The 20,455-nt window shown below is 38.9% G+C and overlaps 1 protein-coding gene across 1 annotated transcript in view; it reads right to left on the bottom strand.

Moving 5' to 3' along the window:
- Positions 1-754: 754 nt before the first annotated feature.
- POLR3A (RNA polymerase III subunit A) overlaps positions 755-20,455 on the bottom strand; it is a 38,021-nt gene continuing 18,320 nt past the window's right edge. Inside the window, exons 19-31 of the mRNA XM_064145458.1 lie at positions 19,709-19,846; positions 18,248-18,418; positions 16,851-16,964; positions 12,358-12,444; positions 12,191-12,273; positions 10,036-10,206; positions 9,373-9,466; positions 9,173-9,265; positions 8,577-8,741; positions 7,351-7,515; positions 6,938-7,069; positions 5,452-5,584; positions 755-2,693 (exon numbers count right to left, since the gene is read on the bottom strand). Of these exons, the coding sequence (XP_064001528.1) occupies positions 2,545-2,693; positions 5,452-5,584; positions 6,938-7,069; positions 7,351-7,515; positions 8,577-8,741; positions 9,173-9,265; positions 9,373-9,466; positions 10,036-10,206; positions 12,191-12,273; positions 12,358-12,444; positions 16,851-16,964; positions 18,248-18,418; positions 19,709-19,846 (1,695 nt within the window). The 3' untranslated portion in view covers positions 755-2,544. The remainder of the gene's footprint in view (positions 2,694-5,451; positions 5,585-6,937; positions 7,070-7,350; positions 7,516-8,576; positions 8,742-9,172; positions 9,266-9,372; positions 9,467-10,035; positions 10,207-12,190; positions 12,274-12,357; positions 12,445-16,850; positions 16,965-18,247; positions 18,419-19,708; positions 19,847-20,455) is intronic.

The following is a 20,455-nucleotide window of genomic DNA, read 5'->3' as shown; positions in this document are numbered from 1 at the left end:
TTAATGACTCTCAAGACTTTTCTAGTTCCATATATCTTTAGCTAATGCCTTTGAAGATAAAATATTCCTATGTTGCATTCACAGGAATTTAGGCAAATAGGCAGGTACTGTTTACTATGAGTTCCTAGCTGTTCCTGTCTGTAAGCACAGTGAAATAAAACTGAGGAATTATGTGGTGCAGGGTATAAGCAGAAGGAACCACAAGTGCTCAGACATCAAAGAGTATGTGTATTCACAGAACTCGATTTTATCCTACTTGAGTTCATTTCAGCCTTCATTTGCTTCCCCCTCCCTCTTATTTTGAAAAACCCAAAACAAACCAAACACTCCCCCCCACCCAAAAAAAACCCCAAAACAAAACCACCCCCAAACCCCACCAAAACAAACAAGAACTCAAAACAAAACAAACCCCACACCACCAAAAAGGGAATAGCCCATACTAAGCTTCTTCAAGTTAGGAACTAAAAGCAGCCCAGTTCTAGGTTTATTCCCAGCTTCCCCTAGTGATAAGAGGAAACCTACCCAGCATGTGCTGCCCTCTTCTCATCTCTCATCAGAGACAAGACACAAAGCAGCTTCCTGACAAACCTAAGAAAGTAGGTTTGTACTTTTTGCTCAGTGTGTCATGGTAGGCCTGAGTAGGCCAAAATAGGTCTGTCCATGTCCTGGCCTGCCAAAGCATGTTTTTCTCTCCCCCTCCTCCTGCCATGGGGAGAAGTAATCACATCAAGAAATAAACAAGAAAGGTTTACAGTTTCTTTATTTCTGCCCTCTTTTTATTGTCATATTAAAGACAATGATAGCAGATGTAATTTACTGAATAACATGAATAAGTAAACCCACCACTTAAATACAGTGAAATGCATCTTTTTACATGAAAAAAGGTGGTTACTCACTCTGAGACCAGTTCTGCTCATTTACACCTTCATAAGAATATTTATTCACAAAACTACCAAGCACTTTGAGTAAAATTTGCCCAGATATAGTGAAGTGCTCATGCACAGGAAGTGTTCTGGGCTTCCCTCCATTTGGGCCCAGGTGTATTGTACTTACATCTTATCAAAGAAATTGAGCTAGACTTCTATACAGATACATCAGCCATTGGCAATCTCACTGAGATCACAAAGGAAATGAACTTACTCTGATGTTTCTGTTGTTAAATGGAAGACAGCAAAATACATATGGCTTTTAGTGCAGAGAATGCATTACAGTCTCTATCTTTACCCTGCCAAAATTTAGGCAGAAGTTCACCTCAGTATCGCACTGGAAGTCCAAAATAATTTGAGAATAGCTATGCTGAGTTTCACTCCAGGTCTTCTCTGCATGGAGGGCAAGTGAAAAAATAAACACCATGGCACCTTAGGACTTACAGCAACTAATGTACATTCTCTGACTTTCAGTTGATACATGAAGAAAAACTGCAGCACAAAATCATTCGTTTTCAAATGCAAGATCCTTCAGCAGCCTGCTTTTATCTCATCACTGAACAACTTCAGCTTCTCTCACTGTTTGTGCTGTGTGGTTTCTCTCTAACCTTGACCCATGTTATGATTTGATACTGAATATCTGAATAATGCTGAGGGAAAATAGAAAGAAGATACTTTTCCTCCAAATGTAAACATACTACACTTGAAGTAACTCAAAAATCTCTACTCATTCTGAAGACTGCTCTAGTGGGCTAAAGATTACCATAGTTCCAAATTATTTCATGACAAGGCATGAAAACAGCTTCATTTTCTATGTGAAGTTTATCTATTCAAACAGAACTAGGTTGTTTGGATGATCTTGAACAGTTATGAAACTTTGCCTTAACTAAGACTGCTAAAAATGACAGATTCCAACAGCATAAGAGCTGCTATACTATGAAAAGCTATTTATGATTTGTAATGCTTTTATAACAGTCTTCTCAGAACTTGTTAACAGCTTTATGATCTGTAGCTTTTTGCAAGTACCTCACAAAGCACAATTCTGGGGGAAAAAACAAAACAACAAACATTTACTGGATAGTAATTTAGGATTAAAAAAACCCAACAAAACACTAGCAAAGAGCAAATGTTTCAAACACATTCAACAGCACTCCCTAAGTTTACCTCAGTATGAACGACTCAGAGATCCAGCTGTAGCTTTCTCACATCCCTGATTTTAGCAGCTAGATTGACCTCTGCAGCTCCACTTGAAAGGCCATTTTCAAGGCACTGTGTGCAAGCACACAGAACTGTCTCACAGTTTTGGTTTTATTTATCACATCCAATGATGCATGTCTGATACTGAGTTAATAAGAACAGTTTCCACCCATTAACACAAAGATCCAGTTTTAGCACATAAAAGGAAAATGTTGTCAGCTTTTGCTTTGTGGTGCAGAGAAGCCTCTCCTTTCAAGATCTGTAGCAGCAACAGGAGGTAAACAATGGGAGGATCCTTTGGATGGTATTTCACGTAGCAGTTCACAGTAATTGAGGCTGACAACTGATAATACACATTTCTTAACGTCAGTTAAGCTTTCCAGCTATTTCTTCTTTTGCTACCTTGTACTACCTTCAAGTGCTATGTAACAATGGGAATATGAAACTCATTGTTATCAAATATCAGAGGCCTCCGAGGAGGGGTTGATTCTTTGTCTGCTTTGTGCAACAGTTTAAAAAGCCCTGTTCCAATATTCATCGGAATTCCCATGATGATGCACTCAGAAACACCTAGGGGGAAAGAAAAGACAAATTAAATACCTGAAGAGGAAGGATTTATTAAACTATTTTCATTTGCCCATTCTGTGTGCATTGTCTGTCAAGTCTTCTTGAACCCCACACATTAAAACCCAAGGTCTCTTCACTAACTGAAATTAGATTTTATGGTAATCAGTTCAGTATGTTATTTCATTTGTGCTGTTTAAAACTCCCAACTGGAAAATCTCAACCTAACCTAAAGAAAGAGCTTCAGAAGGTTTGTTTTTGGAGAGGACACATTCCAACTAGTACCAGTAACAGAAGATGAAAGGCAAAGGTACTTTATGACTATTCTCCAACTCAGCGCTAAGACTTCAATCAAATGTGGCCTAGTTCCCTTGACACCCCAGCAGCTTCTCAGTGGAAGAGACATGACACTCCTTTGCATGTTCACAACTCAACAAGTGCTTGGTTGGCATGTTAAGATTTCAGTTTGCCCAGGTTATCTTTGATGGCTGTAACATTTTCACAGCAATGCACTGACACATTTACACTCCAGATTTACTGATGTGTTCAACTTCTCCAACGTTCCACATGAAAAACCATCTAGCAGATACCAGTGGTTCCTTCTCTTGGCATGCTGTTATGATCCAAATGACACACATTCTCAGGAGTAGAATTACATTCCTTCACTTAGAGGTTTAAGAAAACATGAATAAATGCCTGTACCTTTGAAGGCACAAAGAATGAAAATCGATTTGCTTTAAAATTCAGCAGAGATTTGATTGGTAATTGAAATGCATATGAATGAAGATTCTGTATCTTTGCTCTTAGACTACTGCTGCATTTCCACTATGTATTTTCCAACATTATATAATTATAGAATCAACCAGGTTGGAAGAGACCTCCAAGCTCATCCAGTCCAACCTAGCACCCAGCCCTAGCCAGTCAACTAGACCATGGCACCAAGTGCCTCATCCAGGCTTTTCTTGAGCACCTCCAGGGATGGATTTAAAAATCTTGTGCAAAACACAATTCTTAGGAGTCACTATTTATTTCAGCCCCTAACGCATGCCAGTTACAATCAATAAACCAATTGTTTCTAACACCTAGCACCTACAGTTGACTTTGAGTACACATCAGCTTTCCTTGGCAACATCTAAAAATTGTTCCTGCTCTGGAGATGCAAAACTTGGAGTGTTCAGAGTTGCTTTTCACAGCAATTCAAAGAGATAACTAGTGATAATCAGGGTAAGGCAGCTGCACAGCACCTTTTCATATGAGTATCACTTCTTCAGTTTAGGAAGACAGACAACAGTTCTCTGTTCTGTCCTTTCCTTTTCCTTATTTGAACCAAATCATTTTTATAAAGGGCAACTTGAAAAGATCTTTGCTCTCCACTTTATTCAAAACAGGATTTTATCAGCTCAGAGAGAACTTAGAGCAAACATTTTCTTTTCCTTACTGTCCAAGATGGGATCAGTCTCCCATAGAATTTTTGCTTTAATCACTGGCACATACTAATTGAACAAAAAACCCCAACCAACCAAAATAACAAAAATATAAACCCTAAAAATCCCACAGGCAGAAAGTGGCAGAGTTCTTAAAATACAAACCAGTAACACAAAGGTTCCTCACAGATTTCATCAATTCAGAACATACACTGTCCACAAAGCACTGGTTAACACTGGCTACGCTTTCTAAGACCACCTACAAACATGAGCTAGTAACCTCCACATAATACACTCGTAGTTTTGTACTTCACTAGGACCTGGAAACTCCAAATGAGCAGTTACAGCTGAGGGATGAACAGATGAACAGGTTGAAACCAACTTGATTTCATCTTTTCTCTATTTAACCTACCAGACAAAGACTTGTTAACAGATGTATGTAGCTTAGAGGAGAATGAAATCTGGCAGGAATGGAGATGAAGGAGATTTTCTCCAAATGAAAATTCAATTCCCAATATTAGAGTACATAGCAGAAATACAAAATTAAGAGACTAAACAGAATGGCAAAACTACTCTATTTGAATTTTCTGTTTGGCTGTAGGAATGTCTGCACACACGCATCTGAATTTAAACTTCTATCAGATTCCTTCATGAATTCAGTGAGAAAATGATTCAGTGGGTATTAATGAACTGAGCTTTAAAATTGCAAAGCAGATAGATCTAAAAAGGAATTTCTCAAGACATGGATCTTCTCTCTTCTGTTAATGGAGCAGGATAAACAAGGCTTGTAATTAAAAAAAACAAACACAACTTTTATCTGTTTACATGAGAACTAACTGAAGAGTTACGTGACTCCACTCTAAGCCATCATTCTGCACAGTACACTACTCACATATGTATGAAGACATTTATGTCTTCCTATCTCTTGTTAGGAATGAAAATACAACCTAAATACTGGATGGGGCACAGGATTCTTTAATCAGCCCAAGGTGTGGAAGACACACAAACTTTCCAAACTGAAAACACTGAACTACTGTTATCAGGACAAATTTCCTGGTATTGCACTGGCCAATGTGGTGAGAAGTAAAATGGAAGTAATGAAAGTCTACCCTAAGTAACATCCAACAAATGTCCAATTGACTTAAAAATCTCCAACTGAGACTAGAATTAGAGAAACATTCACCATACTTCTAGGATCAAGTAAGGATTAGCCTTAGACGTGAAGTTTTTGACATTTAAGATGAACAGAAAGCGTAGCAAGGGCAAAAATCCAGTGCTTTGAGGAGGTTTACAGATGCTGGGTAAAGGCCACAAACTGCAATCAAATTTGCAATACCTACCACAAACAGAATCCTTCTGTCCAAAGTAAGCAGCATCAAAGAGATGGTCTGCAGTCTTTTCAAAAGAAGCCAGCATCAACACACTTTCCTTCATTTTTGCCAGTCCAAACCTGGTAATGCCCAGCACTTCACCCTTGATTGATGGAAAAACCAAAAGAAAGACTATCATAGTACTGGCTGGAGGTCAGTTCTGTTTGCTAAAGCAGCAAATGAAGCAAACAACAGAAATGTAGCTTTTATTCTAATGCACACAAGAAGCAAGTAATAAGGTTACCAACTCCAATACAGCACTGCCATAATATGCTACTTGACAGTTAAACATCCTGAAGGTTAACAGCTTCATAGTAATCAATGTCTAAATAAACCAGAAGTGATTATTCTTACAACACAGAAACTGTTAGAAACGGTTAAGAGGCTTGGAGCAAGAACATTTTAAAGAAACATGGCCATGAGGAAAAACACAAAACAAAGAACACAGAATTATAAACTAGTGGTCAAGCTACAGGGTTCCATGTGGTGGGAGAGCACTATCTGAAGGTACTGCTTACTGTCTACTGATAAACCTAACTTCAGCTGCCCAGAGATTCCAGATGTTAAATCTTCACTTTTTCATTCTCCAAAAAGAGAGTCCTTAGCTTTTCAAATTAACTTGGCTGGCTTCGGCCTCTTTTTCTAACATCCTAAAGCACTGCACACTGATGCCCTTTTCCACTGCTGTGTTGCAGCCACACACAGTCAGCCCTGGGGACTGCTGCAGCTCAGTACAACAAAGCCCTACAGTTGTGAGAGAAGTCAGAACTCCATCCACTTCACTCAAATTAAACCCTTGCACTCTGGCAGGCCAAGTGGAAAATCTTACTTCACCGAGTGTACTCAAATCTAAAACCCACATCAGTTGCGAAGGACAGAAAGTCAATCAATAATGATCTGATATTATAATACTAACAAGTTGTGGAAGATGGTTCATACTCCATATGTAATCTGATTCTATTTGTAATGTCTGCATCCTCTGGAGTCTTTAAACAGTGCAGCTGCTGTGAACCACACCCCGTGTGGCTTTCTGCACAGCAAGCCTTCAACTGCCTGCGTGGTTACCCGAACGGCTTATTTTCATACCACACTTTTTAGGATTCCTGTTTCAAACATGAAATTATGATTCCCTACATACCATGGAATCACAGAATTATCAGGGTTGGAAGGAACTTCAAGGGTCACCTAGTTCCAACTCCCCTGCCATGGGCAGGGACACATGACACTAGATCAATTATATCAACTTGTTCTCAGTTCAAATACACCTTGTCCTCTCTGTACTAAAGAGCTTGACTAATCAAGCATTTTGGTTGCTAAACAATGGTATTTTCTCAGTACAATTTGTAATTGTTTTAACCTAGAACTGATTTTCATCTCCCAGGCTCACTCATCCTTTCCAATCTGGTAACAGTCATTTGTATAAACAGGCACCATTTAGAAAAGGCAGAGTACAAACCTTGTAAGTCATTAGGTCAGACAGCAACATCACATGTCTCCTGTCAATGCTCATGCCGTGGTTCACCATTGTATACTGAATCTCATTGATAATGGTTGTCCGAGCAGCTTCAATTCCCAGTGTCTTCTCTACCTATATGACAGATTATGTTAGACTACTGAGGAGCCAAATGTCTGCAGCAAGTACATGTCTGGAACATGCACCATCTGATCCAGCACATTTCCACTGCTAGCATTCTGCATTTCTGTGTTTTAGAAGTGTTTACAGAAAAAACTTCTGTAACCCAACAGTGCTGCCAGTTTGGTTATTCTCTTGTGTTAATGCATTCTGACAACTATTAGTGAAATCAGGCTTGATATCAGCTGCTGCATCAGAACACAAAAACTCCCTCACAGTACCCATTTAAATATTACCTCGTAAGTGTTGTTGGAGGATGTTTTTGTTCCTTTCACTCCATGAGTCGCCATAACAGCTCGTAGATTATCTCCTTCAACTAGAAGCTTGTATTTTTCCTTTCCACTTTGTTCATCAATATGAATGACAGCTCGGGAAACCTCTGGTATACCTTGCACTACAACCTTCACAACACAAAAAGGAACTTTTCTACTGCATTACTGTACATAAAGAGTAGTCAGTAGTCTTTATCAGCATACAAATCTATATAGAAGCTGCCACCTTTAGAGTAAATGCTCAGTTAAAATATGTATGAACTCAAATTTCCTGCTTTTGAATACACTACTGCAACCACAACATTCACAATGTAATATAAACTTCACTCACTACCTATATATTACGTCTTATGCCAGGTGTTGTCATACTCAGATCCAGCTCTTAGAATGCTGGTAGAGCTACACAATCATAGAATCAACCAGCTTGGAAGAGACCTCCAAGATCATCCAGTCCAACCTATCCCCCAGCCCTATCAAGTCAACCAGACCATGGCACCAAGTGCCTCATCCAGTCTTTTCTTGAACATGTCCAGGGACGGTGACTCCACCACCTCCCTGGGCAGCCCATTCCAATGGGAAAGCACTCTCTCTGTGAAGAACTTCCTCCTAACACCCAGCCTATACTTCCCCTGGCACAACTTGAGACTGTGTCCCCTTGTTCTGTTGCTGGTTGCCTGGGAGAAGAGATCAACCCCCACCTGGCTACAGCCTCCCTTTAGGTAGTTGTAGACAGCAATGAGGTCAGCCCTGAGCCTCCTCTTCTCCAGGCTAAACAACCCCAGCTCCCTCAGCAAGGGCAATGAAGGGCACCCTGCCAGTAACAGGGTTCATTTATCACTATTTTAAGTCTAAAGTAGACAGTTTACCCAGAAAGCTGCAAAAATGCCATATCCTGTCATGTAGTTCAATCCTAGATGCAGCTGGAAAAAGACACAACTTCCAGGCAACTGTTGCAGTCAGAATGCTTCAATAGAGGTTCTAAGGCAAGCATTACAGCTTCAGCTTCATTTATAGAGATCAGTAATGGAGGCTTAGTTTCAGCTGTACAGCAGTAGCACTACAGTCCAAGAACTATGGATTCAGACTATCTTCTATGTCAGTGCTGATGATGATTATTTTATCTTTCACCTTAGAACCCTAAACTGTTATTGCTGATGACCTCCAGCAAAGCGTGAGACAGCCTGTTTTACCTTTGGTAGTTCTTCCTTCAGGGACTGCAATACGTAGTACATGGAACTCTTGCTGTTTTCCCGAGGGGTCACACACACAACTGCCTCTCCGTGGACCGCAATATCCCCAGGCTTTACTCTGAGTTTAGATATGCAAATGGAGTAGCGCACGGTCTCTGCATTCACCTGTGGCAGAACCCACCCAGCAAGCATCAGGGCATCTCTCTTAGCTTATACACAACTGCTCAAACACATGCAGCAGTCTCTCAACAGAGTATCAAGAAGTATAAATTAGAACAACGAACAGAAATTGTTGCTGTTAGAAGTTGCATGCAATATTATCAGTCTGTATTTCACAGCACTTGCATCTTTGTATTTAGAAAGACACAGAAAACGAATGTCTGTTCCCTCACTCCCAAACAAAGGAAAAACTATTCACTTCATAAGGAAAAAGGGGAAAGGAAAAGCAATCCAGATGTCATGTAGTCAAAGAACATCCTTCATTCACTTACTTTTTTTTAACTTCCCCTGGTCTGATTTCTGTTTTCTGAGATAAGATTAAGAGATGCTTTGGAACTTACCCAAAGCAGATTTTGTTTAAGATTTTAGCATCTCACCTCTAACCTCAGTAGTCTAATGCGCTCTAGAGACAGCTTCACTAGGATGAAGCAGTCATCTGGAAGAAACACTTCCTCAATGTATTCTGAAATCTTGAAGAGATAAGGACAAAACAGCGTAAGGAAATTGTTGAAGTACCCCATTAGCAATTAGCTAATGTTTACATTTAAAACATTATCCATAATGCAATTACTCCTACCTCTCCTAATAAAGTTTTCTCAATCCTTCCTTTAACCAGACGGGCAAAATCAGGATCATCATCTTTGTCCAGCTGTGCTGTTATAATAGGGGTGCTACAAAGAATAAACACGCACACACAAGACAGGAAATTCTCAGATAGATTACTGATGGCAGTTTTGAATTACAGTTTGCCTTATGGCATCTTCTGGAGACCATTTGATAAGCACAAGAGGCAAAAGAGACCTTCAGCTTCCTCAGGCACATTTAAAAAACCCTACTGTTTATGTAAAAAACTAAAGATACACAAGATTGTAAGAGCATAGATCAGTGACTATTTTCATGTGCTAATGCAGCACTATTTTAAGTATGGCTTCAAGGATGCCTAGTAATAGGCATGCCTCAACTACCATTGAACACTAGAGAGTTATGCAATATAAAAGAGACACCCAACTTAATTTGGTTTCCAGGAAAACAAAATCATCCCTTCTCTAACTTCAAGCATCATGGTTGGACAGACATATGATTTCTTCTGTTTTTGTATTCCATGGATTTTATATTGTTTACTATATTAAAGAGAACAGGGAAATGCTACCACAGACTACAAATTTATCCATCAGGTTTCACTTAGGCAATGGGAAAAAAAACCCAACCAAAACCAAAAATCCCCAAACAACACAAGTACCTAATGGCCTTTGAAGCATTAATGATTTCTTTGATTCTTGGCACACCTAAAGTAATGTTCATTGAAGCAACGCCAGCAAAATGGAAAGTCTTGAGAGTCATCTGTGTGCCGGGTTCACCAATGCTCTGTGCACAAAGAGCTCCTACTGCAGATCCAGGCTCCATCTGTGCCCTGGTAAAGAAAGTTCATTTTAAAAAACACAGGAAGAGATGCAGAACTCAAAAGGTACAGAATGCTAAGCAAGCAAAGAAAGAAACTATTCCTGTAGATACGAGAAGTTTGCTAATGGTTTCTTAAATAAACACATAGAGGAGAGGTTAAAATGTCACCAATAAGCAAGACACAGATCTCATGCAAGTGAAGAAGATAATCCCATTATGCAGGCATTCCAGAGATCCTGTGTAACATTCCTAACAGAAAAGACAACTCTGCTTCCTAAGCAGGAAGCTGTAGATTCAGGAAAATTCCACATAGTAGCATTTCCAAAACTACTCTTACATGTTTAGCATATGAGAGCTTTATTAAGTCTTTTTTAAGAAATTACTACGCAGATCAGTTTTTAATCAGAACAAAATCCAGGCATTAATGCCTTCTTGTTTTCAACTTATGCAAAAGTCCTATACTGATGACCTACTTTCCATCCAAGTTATGGCTGTAATGGACTCATTCACACATCTGCCCGTTTCTACATGTACTCTGAAAACTGCTTGTCCTTATAGAACAAAAAATGAATCATAGAATCAACCAGGTTGGAAGAGACCTCCAAGATCATCTGGTCCAACTTAGCACCCAGCCCTGTCCAATCAACTAGACCATGGCACTAAGAACCCTGATAAGACAACGGCAGTGTAAAGAAGAAGAGCACTACACTGGTTTAAATCCTCTATGATTCTGTTCAGGTCCTGCAGTTAGCACTCTTCAGCCTGCAGAGAGTGCAGTGTGATCTGCATTTCTGGGGCAAACACAGCTTTGAAGTTAAAGCACAACACCACTTCCTACAGCAATCTAACTTACAGCAGCTTCTTGCATTTTCCCAGATGAGTTCTTATGAATTAATAATACTGTGTAATAGTGATCTAACTTGCAAAATCTAAAGGAATTAATTCTGATCCACTGTAACAACACTAACTGAATAGAGGGTTTTTTTCCACTATTATTTGGAGATGTCTTTATTTTCATGTTCTATTTACTAAAAACTGCTGAAATCCTAGCTGAGAGATTTCTCTTGGTAAAATGACAGTAGTCTAGAAACCAAAAACAGTCATCATAGCAATTAGATCCTTTCCAAGGGCACCAACTTTCAGCTGTCAGAAAGGCTTAGTATGAAAATGCTGAAACAACCCAATATGGTAAGACAGGCAGTTCCTGTCGAAGAACACTTAAGACAAGTGTAAGCAAGTCATCCTAGTAACTGAAAGCAGAGAACTGGTAATTGAGCTCTGTGGTAAAGGGTTGGACTTGATCTATGAGGTCTCTTCCAACCTTGGTGATACTGTGATACAGTGTTTTAAAACAGTCAAGCATGTCAGGAGTTTAACATATACCTGCATTTCCTAGGAAACATTACTAGGACATAAGTGATGCAGGTAAGTGTGAGGCTACAAAACAGATATCACCAATGAACAAATTCAAGCAGTCTACAGAAATGAAGGAGTTTTCAACAGCTAGTAAGAGATGGAAATATCCACACTATCATTATCTTGCTAGAGAACAAAAAGCCCCAACCAAACCAGAGACATAACAAGGACATGTTACACAAAGCGTGACGCAAGTCTTCAGGCTGTAGATCAAGAATAACTGACAAGGTTCACACAGATTTCAAAGTCATCAATAAAAGCATTACTTTGCATGGACTCTGGAGGTTTGGACCACTTTCCTGCAATATGGGGAGGAAGGAGATGTGTCTGTCTTTAACAAGCCCACTGTAGACAGAAATGCCTTTTTAAGTTTGCATTCTACCTTTATCTTGCAACGTTTAGATTATTTGGGCAACTATTCCTTACCCTTTTCTTTATACTGCATTCACAGCACAACCAATGCTCATACAGGAAAAAACCAGCATAGTAGACTCTCAGATTGCAAACAAAGCAAGAGATACCAAATTGGAAGCAGGGAGAGTGATAAATGGAAGGAAAATAACGGACTAAACATTTACCTCATGTATTTGTCCCTACAAGTCTCTAGAAACTTCTCTAGTTGTGTTGGGGTAATCCTATCCAACTGATACAAAACTCGTGGCTGAAAAGAGAATAAAAGAGTTAGAAAGGCAAAAGCTTACAAAGATTTCAAATAACTACATAATGACCCCTTGAAATGATTTACCTCTGTTGTGCCATTGTCATTAATACCATACTTGTCTCTAGTCTTTTTTATCTTCTCTGAAACAGCTTTGATGAATTTCTTAATTTCCTGAAATCACATTAAAACAACAGTAAGCAATACCATCATCTTCATACTGAAGTCTTCAGCAGTCATTTGCTTTGAGCTTCAGACAGAATGTTGACAGTGATAAATCAACAATGCACAACATGGAGAGAGGAACATCAACACTTTAGACACACAGGTATAGTAGAATTTAGCAAACCAGATCGACTCTTACATAACTACAAATTTGCAGCAGTACCTGAGGAATCTGGTCCATATTTCCTAAGCACACTCTGAAAACTTCAGTGATTTGGCTTTGGTTGATCCTTCTTTCCTACCCATCACTTACTGAAACCAACTAAAACCAATCTCTGTGTACTGACACAAATATATACTTACTCATTTCCAGCATTAAAAATAAGTCAAAGCAGAAACCTGTGGCATGAGAAGTACATAAAGGACACCTGCTGCACTTGAGAGATTTGAGATATGTTTTATTGGAAGAGGGGAAAAAAACAAACAGACTCAAAACTTATATATACAAGTCAGCTGCTACCTAACATTTAACCTCTCTGCTGTGGACAGGTCTGGCAGATAATTGCATGTAACACATAGTAGTACCCAAGCCTCTCATTCTTACCAGGTTTACTCAAAAGTAGTTTTAGCAGTCTTGACTGGAGAATAAACTGAGGCAATACAGCCAAAAAAGTATTCAGTATTATGCTTTGGATACAGATATGTACACTAGAAGGCATGAAATAGGAGGTCTATGATTAAACTCATCCATGAAAGGGGACTCAGTTCAAGTCCCAACCACAACGCAGGCTTACTGAAACCAATACATTAAAACAAAAAGCAAGAGAAAATCCTTTTGATCAACTTCAACAATGGCTTAATAAAGCCTCCATGAAGGAGTAAATAGTTTGATTTTTTGCCTTCTTTTAAACCCTTTCTGTGCCATTAGTCCTGCCTGACAAATAGGATAATGATGATATAATATCACATCTTCTTCATACTGTACTGGACTCCTTCCAACCACCAGCCAGACACTGACAATCACTTGCTATTTTAAAATGTGTTTTACACAACTGAATCCATAAACACTATGAAACCACTTCTATTGCATCCCAACAAAACCTTCAGGTTCTTAAAGTAACAATATTTTTACTTATATTCAAGGTACTTTCAGACAGTAGATTTTCTGTGAGTATCAGAACAAAGTTCAAATCCAAGAACTCACAAAAGGAGATGCTTCAAGTAGGTTGTTTCCCTGTTTAGATGACTAAAAGATGCATTCATATATTTCTGCCCCTTTTGCAGAGAAATATTTTTTTTTACAATTTAAAGGTTTTCTCACCCTGAAATCTCTGCATGAAACTCTGATAAGTTTTAAGTAATAATGTGGTATAATAAAAATTAATCTCCCTAGCATAGATACATTAAAAAAGAAGGAATATTTCAGGACTTGCAGAAGGTCACCCAGAACATTTGATCTGGAGAAGAAAAAGTATTCAGCAGAGATCTTAAAAACTAATTCTATCTTGAAAGATGCTTCTTTTGTGGAGAAGTAAGAAAGGAGGAAGAGGAAAAAGGTTGAAGGTGTAACTCTAACTTCCTCCAGTACGCTGGTGACTAAGTTCTTCTAAAAGTTGACCTACCTACTCATGTAAAAGCAGGTGGCAGTAACAGCAAACCATACCACCAGTACCACCTCCTCTAAACAAGTTATCATGCTAGCAGAAAAGTTAGTCACATGATTACTTGAAGAAAAGGCAGACCAAAATAGCATAGGACCACAAACAGCATTATGGCAAAGTACTTATTAGTCAACTTTTCCTCTTGCATAATACCCGAGTACAGAAATGGAAATTAAAAAATCTCCCATATATTAAATCATTATAGATCATTCTGAAATATAAACATAAGATACTGAAATTTATTTCCATGCAGTAGAACCAAGAAAAACAAAAGATCAATCTCTCAAGAGATTTATTTTTCCTTATCAGAGGTTTTATTCATGCACAAGAACTAGGAGAGGGAATGACCTAATCCTCTCAATTTTCCATGATCTCTTGGCAGTTTAGCCAAACTATGGATTAATTCATGCTATCAACAGAAAGAAAATGTAGCTCACTTTTTTGCTGAGCCTGTTTCTATGGAGCTATCATCTTCCATGTAACACTGTCCTCTATCAGCACAGCTATGTAACTTCCAGAGTAAGCTCAATCAATCAGTACTTTTTTCACATAGTCTAAATCTATGAAGTCTTTTAGTCTTGACCTGATAACAAAGAAGCACCACATGTCTCAGTAAGTGGGCCTTGTTAGCTTCTACAGTTCAGTGTAGAAAGCCTGGCCACACAGGCATTTCCATCACATTTCCTAGCAGTGAAGTTAGTGGATCATTTCCACACATGAAGCACTGCAAATGTAACAGTCTTCACAGTTAAGAAGCCCATGAAAATACAGAGTGGTACTGACAACTGCACAAGACTCAACAATAAGCCCTTCAAGTTCAGGCAGGTCCATGCCAGTACCAACTGGCTGCATGCTGAGCCTTTTCCACCTCTGCAGCACACTCCTCAGTGTTCATATTCTCTACTCCCCCTGAAAAACAACCTCAGAAAAAAATCATGTTCCTTTTCAAATGGTGAGGATTTCTAACAACTGTCTTGATTTCATCAGGAACAAAAAATGCCCTTCATTATATCTTCATCTACTCAAATATGTGAGAGATTAACACAACTGAAACTATACCTGCTTTTTTCATCAGCTGAATTCCCTTCAGTGAGGGCAGAGCATAGGCAGAAAAAAAGGCTATTTACATATACTGTTTTCTGTATGGCTAAGCCAGTTGTAGGAGCCTCCTGGTAAAATAACAGCAGTAAGAAATATTTCTGTTCTGGAAAGGAAAAGTAGAGGAAGGCATAGGGAAGCATGAGAAAAATGTGCTAACATCCCTGAATGTTGAACCAATGAGCTTCAGAAAGAAAAGTCATGCACTAAAAAAATGATTCCTCAAATCCTTGGATGTAGCTATGGGAATTAATTACTATGTCATGGTTGTCACCATAAGAAAGGAATTGCATCAATTAGTGTAATAAACACCTATACTGTAATTTAACAAGCAGTAATGTATATATGCTAGTCAGTTACTTCAGCACTATACACACATCTCTAGCTAGAAAGCACTAACATGAATGCTTACACAGCACACACACATGCTACAGTTACCTCATTATATTTTTCATAACCTGTCTCAGTTAATGCCTTCAAGGATGAACAGAAAAAAAAAAAGAGAAAAGGAAAGAAGAAAATGTAATAGTATCTGAACTGTAAACTCTTAAACTAATTACCATTAAGGTGATGTGCTTTCATCATTAGTAACAATCACTCAGATTTTCCTGGTATGATTAAAAATATGTACACCTCAAAGATCTCAAAGCTTCATTTCTAAACTCTAACATCAGTATACTGCATATTCTTTTCCTTCAGAGATTCAGTTAAGATTTACAACACATTTCAAGAATGGATATAATTGTTCTTTAAAACTCAGGTCTAGCAATGGAGTTGCAAATCAGGTGTATAATCAACTGCTACTAGTTCTTTTATCAGCTGCTCCGAAGCACTCTGGTCTACTAAAATGCAGCCCTTCAAAAGCAGGTCACTAAATACAGCTTGATCTCATCACTGCCAGTGATCAGAAAATCCATCAAGGTAATGACTTTGTGTCCAGGGGCTGGTTAATTCTGCAGTTTTTATCACTGCCTAAGCAGTCTCAGGTGTGCCTGCCCTCATGAATGTTGTTTCAGAGAAACAAACTGATGTGTACAATTCCAAGTGCAGGCAACCATGTAAATATTCACTCATCCTTCAGACACACAAGTACTCCCCAGAAGATAGGGGAGCAAAGCACTTCCTATGACAGAAGATTTTTTCCTGGATTAGTATCATAAGAAGCTCAAGTAAGTAGGTGCAAAGCCTACAGCTGGTGTTTCTACTACAGGAAAACAAGCAAATGAGTGGAAACAATTATTCAGACAGGTGATGACATCAAGACACATGCATCATGGGGAATATAGGACTCAGTCATAGTGTTTTCTTATAGAGTCAATGAGTACCATTAAATTTCTGATGTCCCAAGGGAAGCATGTAACTAGAGAGAAATTTTAGCAAGATCTCTCAGAGCAGTGGCACCTTCTACTCAAAAATCACTAGATTTTTTTCTCTTTTCTAAAGTTCCCTGTGGTGAGCACCACCAACTACTGCAGTAACAATGAAAATCAGTCCTATCTTCCCACTGTACAGGAATATATTACTGGAAAAACTACTACTGGCACTAATACATAAAATCCAGCCATTGTTCCAATAGATTGCAGGACCATTTATTTTAGCTTCCTTCATTTAGAAGGAAAAATTATTCATAGTGTGATAAAGGATTGAGATAATTACCTGCAGAAAACTGTCTTGGCAGCAAAGAAATTCATTCTTCTTCATGATAGACTCAGATGTCAGGACCAATTCATTTTTACTAAGGGCTGGTTCACTTCGGCATGGATACACAGCCTTAAGAGAGGAGAAATTATTTCTTCACATAAAACCTTAGCACAAAAACTTCATTAGAAAGACAAAGAAAATACATATATGCAATTGATAAACAGTATCTGGGTTTGGTGGGGCTTCTGGGGGGGGGGGGCTTTGGTTGCTTGTGGTTTCTGTGGTTTGTTTGTTTAATATATAATACCAGGCTACTGTGAATAGGCCTACATACAATTCCACTCATGTAAATCTGACCATGTACACACACACACACTTTACTACTAGGAATTTATTCCATTCACATAGCAGAATCTGAACAGTCATCTCAGCAAAAGGCTTTTAGCTTTCAGAACATGGAGAGATCAACCAAACTACAAAAGCCAAACAACACTGTTCTTCAAACTTCACAGTATATTCAGAATTATGCATCGGGCCTCTGACCTAAGCACCAAAAATAAGCCTGTCTTGGCTTAATGCAGAATTCATGGAATCCAAGTACAACCTACTACCCAAGCAAGCCAGCAGTATCTTCTCTTGGGAGCTGACTATTAGGCCATTTAGTGCCCTCTGTATCTAAACACAGAGGAAAATTCTGGGTTTCACAGCTTACAATTTGGCCCTAGTTTGGTCTGTTCTAATGTAAAAAAATATACCTGTAATGCATGAACTCAAAAAGGTCCTTTCAAAATACATTCCTCAATTACAACAATTTTCCTCATTATTTATTACTTCCTCCAACTTGTTTGTTAACAAACTGTGATGGTTTGGGTGTTGCCTGCCCGCCCACACTTTGGAAATCACCCAGACTAGACTCAGCTGGCTCTGGAAATATGAATGAAGATTATATTTACAGCTGGCACAATATACAAGCAGATATTTACAGTATATACAGAAGTAGGCAAGGTAAAAAGGTAATACAGAAACACAACAGCCCTCCCAGAAACCTGAGTCCCCAGAAGGGGCTCCTAACCGTCCCTACACCTTCCCCCTACCCCTCTCAACCTTACCTCAGTCCCAAGGAAGAAAGAGAGGTTCGGCCAGGGGGTTAGGAAGCAAAGTGGATTAGTCCAAAATGAAGGGTGAGGTTAGAGAGTAAGAAGCAGCTCAGCCAGCAGCCCCAGTGAGAGTGGTTATCTATGTTTTTATTTCTTGTTCCTATACATCTCAGCAGGACTATGAGGGAAATAGACATCACCACTGTTTTCTTTCCACAGCCTGTAATCTAGTTCTTCTCACCAGAACATTCTAGCCTGCTTCAAACTAGCACGCAAGCTTTTCACACACTCAGCAAAGATTTCAGTAATCCTTACTCTGATATTGTCTAGAACTCGCTTGAACTCCAGCGGTTCATCCTTCCCTTCCATGGCTGCAGGATCCAAGCCATCTCCTCCATAAATGAACTGTATAATGTCACCAGTAGAACTTCTGACTGTCAAATCATACTGTGAACAAAGATCTTCGAGCGATTTCACTAGCCGCCTCTGGAGCAAAGAAAAATACACGTGAAAAAATTAAGGGCACAAGGAAAGTAAATGAGAACTTTGAAAACAAAAGTAGATATTGATTTGGACTGCAAAAAAGCAAAGAAAATAGATTCTGACAGATTAAGAGGCATGAAAATCTATTTTAAGTCACACATTGCACCCAGGGCTTTACTGTACATTCTGCAGAGCATGAAAGCCATCAGTAATAAAGCAAAGCAACAACACAACTCTCCACATTTAGAAATTCCACCGTAAAGGAAACATGATACAAGCTACAAGAGTCTATTCTAGCTGAGCAAGTGGTGTGGATTTTTTCAGGTAATATTCATAATCTTCCAATCACTTGTTTGTTTGCATTTGGAAGCAAAACTATTTTCACTGTCAAACCCCCAAAAGTTCAACCACTTTCCTCCCCTCTCTTTATAAAAGAAGGCAGGCCATGAAATATCAGTCCTTATAAACTTGTTCCATAAAAGTAAATAAGTTCACTAAAGAATATAAACGGGCAATTAATGTGAGAAAAAAGCTAAAATGAAAGAAAAGTTTGTTGGTTTTTGGTTTGTTGTCAATTCTTGTTATTGTTTTAAATACCTGCTTTGGACTGGATGCTCTTGGAGATTTCTTCCAACCTGCTTGATTCTATGATTCTATGAATCAGAAACTGCAGTGCAATTTGTGTCTTTCAGGAAATGATGATGATATTTTTAATGTGTTTTTAATGGAGTTAGCTATGGGTCATAGAACATTGAAAATACCCATGTATTGCAGAGATATTTTGAAACTGGTACTTTTAAAACCCTTATTTTTTTTTTCCTGGAAATATACACAAGCTTTGACTCAGAAGACACATACAAATGTAACTGAGGGAAAGGTGAGATGTTGGTGGAGTCACTGTCCCTGGACGCGTTCAAGAAAAGCCTGGATGAGGCACTTAGTGCCATGGTCTGGTTGATTGGATAGGGCTGGGTGCTAGGTTGGACTGGATGATCTTGGAGGTCTCTTCCAACCTGGTTGATTCTATGATTCTGTGTTAACCAAAGTCTGTGTGCCACAATGTATTCATAATTCTAATATATTGCTTATTGCATTTGTGTATTTTTATGTATGGTTACACACATGCAAATATGAGTGTTAGTTTGCTGGTCTAGTTAGACACCCACATCAACTCTCTGTTACACAAAAACATACACCATGGATGCACTCCTCCCCCATCCCTCACCTCCACATGCACATAAAGAAGTATCCTCCTTTTACAAGGCTGACAAAACACCAACTCCACTAACTTGCCTGCATATATCCAGTTTCAGCTGTTTTTACAGCGGTGTCAACCAGACCCTCTCGACCAGCCATTGTATGAAAGAAGAACTCAGTGGGAGTCAACCCAGAATAGAAGCTGTTCGCAACAAATCCTTTTGCAGCTGGAAGCTACAGAGAAAAGCAGGGAAACCCAAGGTAAGTTCAATGTACATATGCATGCTGTAAAAACAGGCTGTATGTCATCCAAATTCCTTCAGCTTGCTAACAAATATACACCCAAACACAGAGCAACTCATTCAGATGCATTGAGCTGTGAAGTTCAGTGTCAGTAATTCAAATCTGAACAGACTTCACAACTCTTGCCCTGTTCTCCCAAACTAATCTAAATGACTTTTTCGACCCTCCTGCAAGCCTCTAGCCACTCCTTGCAAACACTACACCAACTTCTAACACTTCAGCCTTCCTTAGAAATTGCAAGAGTGATAAGAATGTTCATTTTGCAAAGGTATTTGCAGTGCTGAAGACGAAAGAACCCAGAGGAAAAAAAAATAAGAATGGATGCACACACAACTAACTCTTTTTGTTTGTCCTCACCTCTGAGAGAGCTCTTGACTAAAGAACTTTATGCAGCCATTCCTTTAAGTCAAAAAACAACACAAAACTGCCTCCCAGATCACACAGAATCATGTACAGCTTACAAAGAAGTTCACCTTAGAAGATGACCTTTCGCTGTTTTTTATCTAAATCAGTACAAAAGCTCTAGTGGAAATTTACTTT

Source organism: Pogoniulus pusillus, chromosome 6 (genome assembly GCF_015220805.1).
Source record: "Pogoniulus pusillus isolate bPogPus1 chromosome 6, bPogPus1.pri, whole genome shotgun sequence".
NCBI lineage: Eukaryota > Metazoa > Chordata > Aves > Piciformes > Lybiidae > Pogoniulus > Pogoniulus pusillus.
This window is presented reverse-complemented; position numbering and strand designations above follow the sequence as displayed.